The 15,279-nt window shown below is 50.9% G+C and overlaps 1 protein-coding gene across 12 annotated transcripts in view; it reads right to left on the bottom strand.

Annotated features, from left to right (window-relative positions):
* Positions 1-15,279, bottom strand: part of AGAP1 (ArfGAP with GTPase domain, ankyrin repeat and PH domain 1) — a 520,168-nt gene that overhangs the window by 240,904 nt on the left and 263,985 nt on the right. For all 12 annotated transcript variants that reach the window (XM_032480554.1, XM_032480555.1, XM_032480556.1 and 9 more), the window contains one exon: positions 14,959-15,051. In XM_032480554.1, coding sequence (XP_032336445.1) covers positions 14,959-15,051 — 93 coding nt within the window. The remainder of the gene's footprint in view (positions 1-14,958; positions 15,052-15,279) is intronic.

Genomic DNA, 15,279 nt, shown 5'->3' with positions numbered 1-15,279 from the left:
CTTCGGTCACTGGGCGGCCTGAGCTCAGCAGGAACCCTGCCAGGCCTACCTGCTTCAAACCTCTGGCAGCAAACCTCGAAGCTTCTCCGCACAGCCTGCCCCCTAGACGCCAGCAAGTCCCCAGCTGGCCCTGTGCAGTCGGTGTGGGAGGCAGGCACCCGGCCATCCGTGAGGTTGGCCGTGCTTCCCAAAGATCCTGGCAGATTTTTGAGGGCAGGTAAATGATGTTTAAGGGAAATCCTCCATGACAAACCTGGGAACTGTAATCCAACTCTCCAACAGGACTGAGTGACATGACTGAGGGGTGTGACTGTCAGAGCCGGCAGCCAGCGTGACACCCACTTCACAGCTCACAGGCAGCAGAGGGAGGGGGTCAGGGCCCTGGGCGCCCCGTCCTTCAGAGGGCCACGGCACAGTGTCCTGGCAGACCAAAGAACTTCTAAAAGTCATTGATAAGGCTCATAAATGTATCAAAATGTCATCTACCCAATGTGAACCATTAAAAATTATTAGTACAAGTATTAGTAGAAATAGTCATTAAAGTGCAGAAATAGCACGAGAAATACCATGGAGAAATAGTCCTCACCTTGGAGCTGCAGGGCCAGCACTGACTTCCTGCTCCAAACCCTCGAGCCTCGTGTGGCAGGAGATGCACCTACAGTCTCAACCCAAGGAGCTCGGGTCTCAGCCTTGGTGGACCTTGGGTGCTCAGGTGCGAATCCTGATGAACCCCGGGCGCTCGGGTCCGAGCCCTGGGGAGCCCCGGGTGCTCGGGTCCGAGCCCTGGTGAGCCCTGGTGAGCCCCGGGCACTCGGGTCCGAGCCCTGGTGAGCCCCGGGCGCTCGGGTCCAAGCCCTGGGGAGCCCCGGTGCTCGGGTCCGAGTCCTGGTGAGCCCCGGGCGCTCCGGTCGGAGCTCTGGTGAGCCCCGGGGTTTGCAAAGTTATCACGTACACTCGAAACACAAGCAAGGTCAGCCTTAGTGGGGAACCAACTTCATTCAAACATTTGGAGACACAAAATCAGCAATTTAACTGACAAATAACAGAAAACATTCCAACACGAGGTATGTTACGGAGCAGAAGATGAAAGTCACATACATTTTTAAAAATGAAATGTTTAGAGCTGCGTCCTGCTCATCCCTCAAGGGGACGTTATTTCCTCTTCTCTGCAGGGTGGGGAGAAGCACAAGCCGAGACTGCAAACCCGCCCGGGGTCACAAAACTCCCCTCCTCCGCACCCCAACTTAGGGTCAGTGACAAGACCTGGGGCTGAATTCCCCAGCGAGGGACCCACCATCCATGCCATCTGAAAAGTAAAGGCAGGCTGATCTAACTCAATCAAGGCGGGGGCATCGGGGGAGGGGGCTATAACACCATTGCTTCTGGGGTTAAGCTAAATTTGGGTCTTTTGAATTATAGGAATGTTTGTGGAAGAATTTTCAGGATAGCTACTTCTATGAGAAAAACACTTACAATAAGGGATGAGGAGTGGAGGAAAGGAGACAGAATCAGAAACAGTAAGACCCACGTGCAGGATGATGAGGCTCGAACCGCAGCTTTGCTGTATCCTTGGTCAGGTACCACATCTGCCCGAGCGCATCTCCGAGCAGGCAGAGGCTGGGTCTTACAGGCCCCTGATAAACCACGTTGAAGAGGAAAATGCCAGCGGTCCCATTTGGGGGTTGCTGGAAGGAATCCATCTGAGTGAAGAACACACAGAGTGTTCCTTCTCTGTCTACTGGAACCAGCGACTAGACAAGCATCCAGTCCGTTCAAGGTCTGGGCACCACGCGAGCCTAACTTAGCGCGAGTGCCCCTCTTGTTCCTGGGGCACCCGGAGTGGGATGGCGTCTACATTTCAGATTGAACATTACTTTTTAGCGAATATACTGACCAACATGCAAACATACTTCACTTGGGAGGGAAGTGAGTCATTGGGCCAAATTTATAAAGAATTGGTTCTCAGAATATGAAAACGAATGTATGTGTATGTATGAGTGAAACGTGCTGTACACCAGAAATCGACACGTTGTAACTGACTGTACTTCAGTTAAAAAAAGAAAAGAAACTTGGAAAAGAGAAAAAAAGAATTAGTTCTCACCAAAACTTAACACTTTTTAATAGACACAAAGCTAGATGCAAACATCTGCTTTTCCTAACTGAAAACAAAATATTACCATCTATTTTTAAGGGTAGACATTGAAATAAACATCAGCTGCCCTAAATTTAACAAAGCATAATGACATTTACCCATGTCAGGTGATCGTGGGGGAGGGCAAGAGGGAAAAACAACAGACTGACTGAAAACTGATGTAAAGATATTTTTCCAGAAGTCTTTTATGTTATTTTTTGGGCCATAAGCACAGCCAATAGGATGATAAAAAAAAAATGTGTTCTTTGAGATGAAGCTGAGGCCACCGTGTTGGCAGCTGTCCAAAGGGCAGTCAGTTCTTCTTTCAAAACTCCAAGAGGCCTAGAGTTTCTGCCCCTCCACGTACGCAGCACAGTCGCGCACAGAGCCCACAGTCCTGTCCGCCTGTCAGCAGGCAGGCAGGGAGGGGCACCCTCTGCCCACCTATGGTTCACGTCTCAGATTCACACTCAATTTCAACGCAGAGAAACGGGTCTCATTTCCTTCCAATATCATTTCTAGGAGCAATTCGCACTTTTCTACAAATGGTGTTTCGTATGGTTATTCTTGCTGAATTGCAAACAATAAGAAAAGACTTTCATAAATCAAGTCTGCCGACTCTCTCCCTCTGTTGATAATAAAACAAGGGTTTCCATTAGGGGGAAAAAAATGAGGGAAACCTCCCTCCAACATGAGACATAAAAACACACTTCCCTTTTGCTGAGATTATCTGGTCCCGCGAATGTACCGGTCACCCTGATGAGTACACATAAAACAACAATCTGCCTGTTGTGTTCAAGGCAGATATTTTTTGGTTCTGCAAATATGAATGTGGGCAATCTGATGTAAGGACATAGCTAATCTAAGTGTGAAAAATATTTTTATTGCTCTGGGAATAGTCACTGTTAACTGAATGCAACAACAAAAAGAGGGGAAAAGAGCGCATGCAGACCCGAGGGAATTACCAAATCAATTAACAAGTAATTCAGGAACTAATTTCTATATTGCCTCTTAGCACAAAATTGTATCTTTAATTTCTCCTGCAATAAGCATCTCTGTGATGGTCCTAACACACACTGCCGCTGTAAATGAGTTTACAAGGATCTCTTTTTGATTGGCTACACAACATTATTTCTTCACAGCTCAGTGCTACGGTAGCAAGTGCTCTGAGATATTTAATTATCCTGGTAGCTACCAGTTACCAATCTGCAAGACCCATAGTGAGTACAGTACATTTTAAAGAACTAGTAATCAACTAATTAAAACCACAGTAAATTCCAGATACTCCAATTACAAACAACTGCTGTGGAATACACTCAGAGGGGTTCTGCAGGAAGGCGAAGGAGATCTTGCTGGAGGTCTGGCTGCACCATGGAGCGCGGATGCCACCCACCGAAGATCCCGCGGCGCTATCTGGAATACACGACTGCGGTAGTTCCCGGGAAGTCACCCTGAGCCTGGATTTCGAATACAAGATGGGAGCTCAGTGGCAGATGAGGCCACTCAGCATGAAGACCACAGGTTTTGGAAAGAGGCAGGTGGGTTTGAACCCTGTCTGGGCCTCCTGCTGGCTTTAGGAACTCATGGAAGCTGAGCCTCAGGTTTCCCTTCTGCCAAATGGGAACAGTAAGCACAGAGCCTCCCAGGGCTGCTGGCGGATCAGCGAGCCTGCTAAATCAATGCACAATGAATCAGGTCCCTTCAAAGGCAGTGACTTTTATGTATTATATCCCTCATTTTTAAAATAGATCAAACAAGGGCGGGGTCTAGCTCAGTGGTAGAGTGCCTGCCTGGCATGTGCGAGGTCCTAGGTTCAATCTCCCGGGCCTCTACTAAAATAAATAAATAAACAAACCTAATTACCTCCCTTCCCCTCAAATAAAACAAAACAAAAAAAAAACAGATCAAACAGCACGAAGCTGAAGCCGCCAACTCAGAAAAAGATGGCCAGTCACAAAACCATCACGACAGCTGCAAACGCTACCTGTTAGTTCCAGTTTTTTAAAAGCTCCAAAGAGGAGGAAAATCCCTGAGACGCTGGTGTTCAGAGTGGAAAGGGCACAGAAGACACACCTGATAAGATGGGTCCTGGATCCTGCCACATAATGAAGTGTAACCTTGGGTGAGTCCTTTAACCTTCCCGGGACTCAGTTTCCCTACCTGTGAAAATGAAGACGCCTGGCCAGCTTTTAGAAGCAGCCTGTCTGCTGTGCTGAGACGCTGTCATCCCAGTATGGACTCGAGGAGAGCGTTTGGTTATTTGGGCAAAAACGGGACGACCACAGGGGAAAATAAGTCTTATGGTTAATACACGGAACTAACATGTATGAACACATCGCACAATTACACACATGTATCAGCACCTCCGTAAGTGCCGACACACGTCCCTCACCCCTGAGATAAATTACCGAAGGGAAATGTGTAAAATCCTGAGTAAAATTTCAATTTTCAAGCAGAAAAAAATGATTTGGGACCAAACACAAACAGACACCTTTGGTTTGGAACAGCAGCTTTGGGAAACTCCTCTCCTACTTTCCACCAACCTGGCCCAACACCTGACCCAGAGCACTCGAGCCCAGAGCTGTCTGATAAACAGACTGACAAGTTTTTAAAATGAAAGAAACTGACAGCTTAGGATGTGCGGAGAACCTACCACATGCCCACCCTCCAAGGCTCACAGCCTCCGCTCAGCCCTGAGTTTGGGAAATGGCCCTCCAACCCCACAGATCTGTCTCACCAGGTCCATTAACCCTCCCCACAATGCAGGCCCCTCCTCCCCCAGGCCCCTCCCCATCCTCCTCCTCAAAGGCCCAGCGAGTTTCAAACTGTCCCCCTTGGCCTCTTCCCTCCAACGCAGGAGTGGCCAGACCAGCACTGACTTGGTTCTCAGATGGTCGGTCAATGGAAAAAGAAGAAGGAAAGTCCCACTGGGGGGCAATCTTAGCTGCCCTTGCAGGCTCTGAAGTATTTCTGCACTGCACACATGACTGTGTTACAAGGCCACGAAGCACCCGAAAGCACTAGCGTATAGGTATAACCCTTGAAAACCCCTCGACCAGAAGAGGCATTTCGTGGTAGTCAGACTTCTGACTCAGCTGGTATGGCACAGGGGAAACGAGCTTGGAAACATGGCACCCAAGGCATTTGATTCAAGACTACACACATTTATCAGGAGGGAGCTTCATTTTTTTTTTTTCTAAATGGAGGTTCTGGAGATTGAACCCAGGACCTCGTGCATGCAAAGCATGTGTTCCACCACGGGGCTCCCCCTTCCCCCCTTAAAAAGCCTTTAAATTGATCAATTTAGAGGCTGTATATCCTAGTACTGTTTAGTTGACAGTCACTAATTTAACTCCTTGCTTGTTGGACTGGTAGTTCCTGGGGTTTTAATATTATAAATAAACCTGCTATAAACATGTTTTTACATGTAAGGCTTTTTTTCTCTTTCTCCTAGTGAATTATCCCCTTGGGATAAATTTCCAGGAGAAAGATTATTGGGACAAAGTGAATACAATTTTTTTATATCTTTTACATACTGATTACCCTCCAAGAGGACTGGGCCAATTTTTAGTACCAGCATAACACATTTCTAAAAGCCTTTTTTTTCTAATTTTCTAAGAGTAGGATTTTATCATGTTTTGTTAATTATAAGTCTAAGTACAAAATGATTTCTCATTGTTTTAAATTTCTTATACTTTAGATATGAGCAAAGAAAGGCCACGTAACCACCCATGTTTACTTCCTTCTCGTGGTTCTTCATCTCCAAGTCACTCCTCAGCTGCCACTCACATCCCTGGCAGTGTGATGGCATGGCTGGTATATTTATACATTTCCACAAAATTCATTTCTATGCATATTAAAAACAATATAAATTATTTTTCTACCTGAGACCGTGATGATAAAAACATTCTTGTTGTGGGGACTAATTACCATCACGAAGGCTATGGCTGACGTAGACTGAATAATGGGGTAAAAACTTGGCAATTATGAGAACAGCCCAGTGTTACTAAAATCTGCGGGTCTGACGTGGAACGATTTTTATACACCAGATGACACAATGGAGACATTTATTTTGGTGAAATTTTTTCTGTTGTAGAGAAGTTTTAGAAGAAACCAGTTCTTTAAAATGACAATGGCCATGGACAAAGAAAGGGTTTATTTTTTGAAGAGGAAAAGATGTCATTCTTGTGTTTCACCTAAATATAGTGTTCTGTGTACATGAATCAGAGTGAAATTTAAAGAACATTGAGTTAAAAAATGATTCTGTATCTTCAAATGTAGAGGGCAACTTCTCCAGTGTAACATAGTCTTTAAAACAAGCATAATGTTGTTTTGGGGGAAGAGAACCATTTTACACTGCTGCCCTGCTCCGTCCTCCACCGTCCCTGCCCACCTACTCTCCCTGCTCTGTGGACACTGCGGGGAGCGGCACCGTCAGAGCCTGCCCCTCCACAGCACGGGGGAGAGGAGCACGTGCAGGAGGCCCGTGTCCGTGCGGCAGGGAAGGCAAGGGGACATCTCAAGGCCTGATGAGGTGTCACGGGAGACCCCACATCTCCTTGGGGACAAGGGAAGTTTTTCTGCAACGGAAGGCACTTGATCAGACATGGGCCCTGAGGACAGAAGAGGGTGACGGTACAGACTAAAGGGACCAACCAAAGTCGGGAGCCACACGTGTGCGAAGAGGGAAGGCAGGGAGCCCCGAGGGAGCCCCTGTGCCCGTGGTGTTGACATTTCTCATGAGCCAGCCAGAACCTACTGGTCAACCCCTGGGCCTGCCGGGGGCCCTGGTGCCGGCTGCAGCTCAAGGCAGCGGCTGGTCCAGGTGCCAGACAGCACGTGCTGCGGAGGACGGTCCCACATACAACATCCTGTCCTGCTGGAGCCCACGGGGAGAGTAGACCACTCACCTGACTTTCGATCTGGTTTAGAAAAGATGGTTGTTGGAGGCAGATTAAATCGGGTGAACGGGACAGGGGAGGATCTTCTGGCAACAAATTCTAGAGGATTCCTGGATCTGAATCCCAGCTCTGCCACTTCCAGCCCTGTCCCCGTGGCTGTGTGGCAATCTCCCTGAGCCTCGGACTCCTCACCCGTGAGCTGTGTCTGAGGCTGACGGACAAGTAAGTGAGGCCGTGTGATCACAGCTCTAACACGGTAACTGAGGCACACTAGGTACCCAGGAAGGAAGCGCCAGCTCTCACTGCAAACCTAACACAACGATCTGGTCATTGTGAGACTTTCTAAGCAGACGGAAAGGTTAGCGAGTGAATACAGCAGGGTGTGGGTCTCACTGAAAGCCCTAAGATGCCAACAGTATTTTTTAATGTTTCTATTTTACAAGTCTATAAATGTAAGGGTCATCGTAGGTATTTTCTAGAAAATGTCTACCTGCGAATCAGTTCCTCAAACTAACAAACCCTTCCAGGCCTATTTTATAATATTTCAGGAAATTTCTACATACTTTATTACAGCTGTCAGGCTTGGTACCAAGGGTTGGAAAACCTGGCCGTCGGACCATCAGTTGAAACCCGAATTCCCTGAGTGAGATGAAGGAAAGATGCTTCTGCTACACAGAGCTACTGGACAGAACACCGCTGTCTGGAGGCCTCCCTGAGAAGGAGACCCGAGGAGTTCGGGAGACGTCCCCTTCAGAATTTCTGTGGCAAAGGGCCCCGGAGCGGGGCGAGCAGCCTGCAGGGCCGCATCATGAGGAGGGAGCCTGCGCGAGCGGCCGGGGCCGCGGGGCACCAGCGCGCTGAGCGGGGGGGCCCCCTCGTCCAGCTTCTGGAAAAGTACCCGGTCAAGCAGGGTGTTCGACTGTTGCTGTTTTCATACAAAACGTGACGTTCTGACAGCCAGTGGGGCTCTTCCTGCCAGAAAGCCAACTGCTCACTTGTTTCGGACTTTCCACGAAGAGGGAAGCCAACTGAACAACAGCGGCGGCAGGACGCGCCGCGCAGGGAGGGAGCCCACGCTCGGCAGCAGCGCGCTTTCTGCAACCGGCCTCCTTCAAACGGTAACAGTTCACTGCCGCTTAGGGGGGCTTAAGTGCAAACCCTCCAAACAGAGTGTTTCAAATACTGTATGTTTCCTACCTGGGGCATGGAGCCTCAAAAAATAGGTTCTTCTGATATTCAGACACAGAGACACAGATAAAGCGGCCTCGCCCTGGGATGCCAGGAAGTCTAAGGCAGGACAGCCTGTGCGTGGAGGGGTCGTTACCACGGCTCCGAGGGTCACACAGGCCGGGTGCCCGTCCCCACTCTGCTAGTGCTACGGGCTGAACTGTGAAGGCCCAGCACTCGCAGGGTGAAGCTCTAACCCCCAGCGTGACTTTAGCGGCCCCTTGAGGAGGTGGTTAAGGTTAACCGAGGTCACAAGGCCCAAATCCAATGCAACTGGTGTCCTCATAAGACGAGGAGTCCCCAGGGGCGCACGCACGGAGCAAGGGCCAAGTGAGGAGGCAGCGGGAAGGCGGCCATCTGCCAGCCGGGAAGGGGTCCTCACCAGAAACCACCCCTGCGGGCACCCTGACCTGGGCGTCCCAGGCCCCAGAACTGGGAGAAATACATTTCTGAGGTCCAAGCCCCCCGTCTGTGGTGCTTCGCTGTGGCGCCCCGTGCAGACCCCCACACGGTGCAATGCTGGACGAGTGACAGCCTGGCTTTTCTGTCATCTGTGAAATGGGGACCGGTGTCTTTCCTACTTCACAGTCCAAAGGGACGGCAGCACGAAGCCCCAGCACAGCTCCCCGACGTTCACCACTGAGACTGACGGATCATAACTACCCCTCGTAAACACAGTGGGGTTAAAGCAGCAAGAGGGAGGGGGGCCCCCCGATCAGAAGGAAAAGCAGGGATGGTCCCCCCGAAGAGGAGAGGCTGCTCTGGCCAGCGCTCAGGGACACGCTGTCTCCGGGGGGGCCTGGAGTCCTTGGTCTCCCACCCTCGTGCTGCCCCTCGGTGGGGACGAGCCATGAACCCCCCACAGCTGAAATTGCACCCCTCCCTACCTCCCGGCACAAGGCAGCCAGCGCCCTGGACCACCAGATGCCCCAGCCCTTCCCGCTTCCCCTCCTCACACCTCGTTTGGAAACCCCGTCCCCTCTGCTCACCCTGCTCCCTCTGCCTCTGGGGACCACCCACTCGTACCTCAAAGTCCAGTGGGGGTGACCCCTCCATTCCTCACCCTCACCTCTCCACCGTCCCTCGGCTCCAAGGGCCCCAGGCCCCACTGCGATGCCCGCCCCCCAGTACCGGGGGTCACGGGGTGGGGGCTTCCCTGCACATCCCTGGGCAGCCTGGGTGGTAGACATTGATCTTCTGCCTCCCCGAGCCCCTAGAAGGGTCCCCAGGGCGTGTCTACACAGGATGAACGTGGGACTGTTACACGCCCTTTGAGTCTGATAAAGAAACAACGCCGAAGACAAGTATCTTACTGATCCGTCCATAAGCTTCTATTTGCGGATGAGTTTCTAGTTCCGAGCCCACAGGGAGCTGGGTTCCACCACCATCGGCGGTTGAACTTCTAAAGAAAACAAACCACCTTTTGGTAAAGTGAATCACTTAGATATTATCCCAGCTCCTGGACGATGGATACACGGAGGACATACTGAGTCTCTAAATGAACTTCCACTCTCCAAAGTAACATGTGTGCGCGCCCGTTTATCGTGGATAAAACGTTGTACGTTACTCTGTATCTCCCTCCTGCAGCCCTTACAGCCAAGGGAAGGACTGTTTTAAGTCGCTTTGCTGATTTATACTAAAATTATGGATTTTGTATTTTAATCCACATAATTTCCTTCCGCATTTTGGGCACTTTGGACAGACCATACTGCCATCCACCTGCATTGACCTAAGCGTCAGGGGGCAGAGGAGGGTCTGCCCTACTTATTCAAAGATGGGTGACTATAAGTTCCAACGCGGGCACCCAGATATTCCAAACTGTTTTGCCAATGACACTGTGATATTTGAGGAGTCGAATTAAAAGCATGTGATGCACCCACCTGACCCACTAAATTAATAATGGTAATTGGCCGAGTCTGTCGTGAACTAGGACGGATGCAATCCTCTCGGGAAGCTGTTCACCCAAGTGAGGTAAATTAGCTTCAGGGCACCACGTCCATGTCAGTAAATTACCCGCTTTGCGGGGAGCCGGCTGGGCCCGGGTGCCAGGCAGGGCGGATCTGCCATGTGGGTGAGCAGTGTGTTCTCAGGGCGCTGGTGCTCACAGGTCTCCCTGTGGTCGGGGGTCGTGGACGCAGCCCCGTGGCACGAGCTCTCCCGCATCGTGGGAGGGGGGCACACCCGGCCCTTTCTTTCCCTTCCAGTCTCTCTAAAGTTTCGGCCCAGTCTCTGATCTTATTTCCTCCGTGAAAGCGGACGACGGCCTTGACCGGTGTTGCACTTAACGGAGACGCTGAAGTGAGCAGTGTTGGTGACTCTGATTCTGTGGCCGCCACACAACCACCCCCTCGTGTGGATCCCGGGTACCAGACAGCGCAGGGCAGCGGCCTGGGGCAGGCTGGCCGAGGGGATTAACTCCAGAGGATCCTTTCACTTAATTGACAATTGTGCTTTCTACTCAGCTGAGAATCAAAACTGCGCACCACTTCAAAACGGCTCGTGGGCGATGGTGAGGCGCCGGGGAAAGCGCCACTCGGGCCGCTCTGCCTCTGATGCCCTGGGAAGGGCTTTCCCCAGCATTCAGGCGGCAGGAAAGTCTCTGCTCTCCCAGGCTGGCTGGCTGCCCCAGAGGCGGCCAGGACATCCAGGTCAAGGTCAAAAGTAAGACCTCAAAAAAGTCCTAGGAGGACACTTGTGCTTGGTGCATCCAGGGAGCAGCACAGCACCCCCGAGTCTCCCGTCCCGACTAACACAGGAACGCCCACGCCTTAGGGCCGGACTGTGAACGTGGGATGGAGGTAACGACTGGACAAACACCGTCAATCGGTCGGTCTAAAGGGGGAAGGACAGACTCCAAGACAGAAGCATAATGAAGCAAAGACAGTGTTTTTCAGTCTTTGAAATCCCACAATATTTTGCGAGAAGTTTTCCTGTTTCCTGTTTGTCCTTACAAATAAAAGATTTTCAATTGTGTAAGGGAGACAAGATAAACTGACCGAGACTTTAAAACTTCAAATGCGGTCCAGTGGATGTCAGGAGGTGCGAGGCCAGGCCGGGTGGTCTGTTTCTGTGGACCGAGCGCCCGGCCGGGATCTGCTGGGAAGGGGGAGGCCAGGCTGAGGCTGGGGATCTGGACCATAATATAGAGATTAAAAAACGCGGAAGGGAAAGAAAGAAAAAAGAGCACACAGCTGCCGTCCCCCAAACAGACCTCCCATCTGCCACCCACGATTTGCATGTCACCTTCTCCGGGCTCATTTGTACTTCATTAACTGCCATTGACTTAACAAGATTTATGCAAATGACACCACAGGCGCTCCCTAACTCCCACTGCAATCAAGTGATTATGTATGTACAACTCTCCACAGCAATGAAAAATTAATACGTGACAAGCCCACTCGCCACCGAGCCGGGCCTCTGGCTTTTTATTTTTCTTGCTTTGCTTTTCCATTTTTATTCGAATAGACCTTCTCTTCGTAGTAAAAAGGAAAAAAAAGAGAAAAGAAAAAAAGAAAAGAAACAGAACTCTCTGAACCAAATCTCCACTAAGATCCCAAAAAGGACAAAAGAGGGGAGGTGGGCCCAGACCCAGAAGAAATGAGTTATTCTGCAGAAAATAAGTCCTCTGCTCGATGAGAAAGCTTTCCCTGGGAAGGAGGGAGGAGGTGAAATCACCCTGTCGTGCAAAGGCTGCTCCCACGCCGGGAGAAGGAGCCCCCATCCTCACAGCCAGCGAACGAGCTGCATACACTGTGAGCCAAACGTGGTTAAAATAACCCACCAGAACAAGTTTGAGTAAAGACACAAGTCAGGATGCAGGGCGCGTGGGAGACGACCTCGCCAGTGTCCTAAACCGTCCCCGACGGGATTCCTGTGCAGAGCGGAAGCAAGACCTGCAAGGACCACAAGGACCGGCCAGTCCCAGAGCCGTCACCAGTACCCGCCCACGGAGCCCCGAGGCTCAGGACCATTTCTCTGCCGTTAGCGAAGGGACCAAGAGCTGCGGTTTGGCCCAGAAGTGCAGACCAAGTACTCTGAACGCGGGCCGAGCGTTTAGACGAGGGCTCTGCTGCTGGTGCCAAGGGCAGGGAATCAGGGCCGGATGAAGGGACCCGGCCCAGCCCCGGCACAGAGGAGCGGGGACACTCAGAGAAGCAGGTTGCTGCAGGCACATGTTAGGATGTTCTCCCCAGGCCAGGCAGCAGGTATTTTTATCTGGGGTCAGGGGTCACGTGTTTAGCCTAAAACACATAACTTTGCTTCCTAAGCTTTCTGAAGGTTTTTCACCAACAGAGAGTGAGGAGAGCACAGGCGGGGGCGGGGGGGCTGGGACCTGAATCCTGGCCCCGTGGCTTCGTGGACGCCTGGCCTGGAAAGCTCACCTTCCGTGGGTTTAAGATAAGTATATAACACAGCTGCCTCCACCGTGGCAATGCTGAGGATTCAGGGAGAGGCTGCCAGAAAAGTGCGCAGCAAATAACAAGCAGCCGCTCACTGCTCTAGATTTGCAGTGTCTCAGCGTCTAGGGCATTCCAGCAGGCGCTGCCCGCCGGGTTCCCTCCTCTGCAACCTCATTCACTTCTGCTGGTTGAAGTCATCACTGGGAGGGTTAGGAATTGAGACTATCTCTAATGGTCTTGCTTCCTGCGTAAAAACACAGAAAAATCTGTATGACTGTGTACAAACCCACATCAGGAGGTGTGATCCAGAGCGAGGCTGACTAGGGTGTTCTGAGCACAACTAATCTGAAAATCCAGTTCTGCCAGAATCTAAAACTTCTCTCTGGAATCTCCACATCCTGGGGTTTCCAGGAACTGGATATGATCCAGTGCCCATTTCGCAGAGGAGGAATCTGAGGCCAGGCACCTGGTCTCCAGGAGGCGGTCCGCCCGTGGCCGCACGTCGGGGCAGCTGGGAGGACCCGAGCCGTGTGCCCTGCCTGCACCCCGATTCCCCAGGAAGCCAGACCGTGATTTAGAGTCCGACTGGATGATTTTGAACACTCACAACTGAAAGGCTTCCAAGGACTGGATAACACTCATTTTACGCTTGATGCTCAACTCCAAGCGGCACGCATACTGACAGCCTAGCCTGCAAAGCAAACCCTTCTGCAGAGGAGCAGGGCGCAAACTCAGCGAAGGAGGGGCCTGCCAGGCTTCCATGGATCCAGAGCGCCCAGCCCCGAACCCACAGGACATGTGAATTAAGGAAATGCTCTAGTATTAAGTTCTAATATTCCCAAAAGGAAATGTCCTAGGACCAGTTTTTTCAAATGAGAGGAAAAGAGTTGAACGAGTTTTATAATTCCCATTGAAACAGCATCAACAGAATGAAAATTACGCATTAAAATTACCTTATGTGGAGAGCTACGTTTATAAATAAACCCACAAAGAAAGAACACACAGCTGTGTCCGTGGACCTCTACAGTAAAGACGCTGCTTACGAGCGAGGACAGCAAAGAGAAGGGAAGAGGGCTGTTCTCAGTGGATGCCCGAGCCAGACCGCACGCTGGCTGCCCAGTGTCTGAACGTGTCTTGTGGAAGCCCCGCGGCCTCCCTGCTCTGGTGTCACCCTTGAGGCTGGTGGCCACACCTCCACGCAGAAACTGCCTGGCCCTTACCTGAGGCTGCGTTCCTGTTTCCAAATGGGTGAGACTACCCTGTGGGCTCTGGCTCTCGTTAAGGGTGGCTGGTGCCTACAGGGGTTCCTGCAGGACTTGTAAAACTGTCCAGGTACTCACGGAAGAGGGTGGCAAAACATGGTCACCCTGGAGGGACAAATCGGTCACAGAAGTGTTCCTAAGGGGTAGAGCTGCGAACCCACCCACAGAATCCTTGCCCTCTTCAACAGAACGCATGCTAAATCCACTGGCCTTCCTCAGCAAACTAAAAGGTGACATTTCCAGGAGCCATGGGGCCAGGTGGAACTCTTTATTTTTCTTTTCCTTGGAAAAGTAACAGCAAAGGAGGTCACGTGAATTCCCGTTTTACTTGAGACAAAAAGTCATTTGGTACCTGGCTTCTGGGCTAATGAAAACCTATTCCAGGCGAGCAACACAGGCCAAAACAAATGCTTGAATTCGAGTCCTGTTGTGTAATGAGGAAGTTTAATTAAGGCCCCACATTACAGCTGTAAATGTTCCTTTATATAATAAGGTCTAAATGAAACTGAACCTAATCAAAGTTACAATTCCTTCATTAGCAAATTACAAACAAGAGCGCACAGCTGACACACGGGCTATGATTATCACAACTAATTGCCTCGTTGTTACAAACCAGCCTGAAACAGTGTTCAGATGTCCGTCTGCGAGAGCAAATTAGGGCCACGTCGGGCTATTCCTGTGATCACAAGGGGCTCTTGTGTAGCGATCTGATTTACCCCCGTCGACTGGCGGCCAGCGGCCCAATGAAAGCTGGGCTACAAAGGCAGCCTTTGAAGCCAGCTCAGCCTCGAAACACTCCATATGCAGGCGGGCAGACTGCACCGCATTAGATCTGTTGTCACATTTTCCCTCTTCTTATTCTAATGATCCTATTTTAATACACACAGGAACCTCTTCTAATTGATGTCAAGTGAGTGACTTCTACATTCATCAACAGAGCACATCAAACAAACCTTGGCGCACGAGCCAGCATGGCGGCGAGGAGAGACCCGGGGTGTGTCTCCGCCTACAGGGACACACTGGGGGAAGCGGCATACCTGTTTAATTGGGATGGCTCGACCGCTCCCGATGCTGTCCGCCCGACTCTCCAGGCCTTTCTTCTCTTTGTCTGGGTCACTCCCTTTCCGAGACTGCAAAGCAAAAACCAAGTTAGCATTTAGGGAAGGGCTGCGGTTTCCAGATCGCAGAGGTGAAACCCCCTCTGCACAGTTTCTGCGAAATTCACACCCAGAAGCCCTGGGTGGATGAGCTCCGTGTGCGGAGCGGACGGCTAAGAAGTCCGTCTCCGCAGAGCCATCCTGTTTCAGAGGATCTCCTAAACTTTCCCCCGACTTTTCCACTGCAAAATTAGCTCTTAA

The sequence above is a fragment of the Camelus ferus genome, chromosome 5 (assembly GCF_009834535.1).
Source record: "Camelus ferus isolate YT-003-E chromosome 5, BCGSAC_Cfer_1.0, whole genome shotgun sequence".
NCBI classification, from domain to species: domain Eukaryota; kingdom Metazoa; phylum Chordata; class Mammalia; order Artiodactyla; family Camelidae; genus Camelus; species Camelus ferus.
Note: the sequence above shows the minus strand (reverse complement) of the source record. Positions and strands in the feature narration are given on the sequence as shown.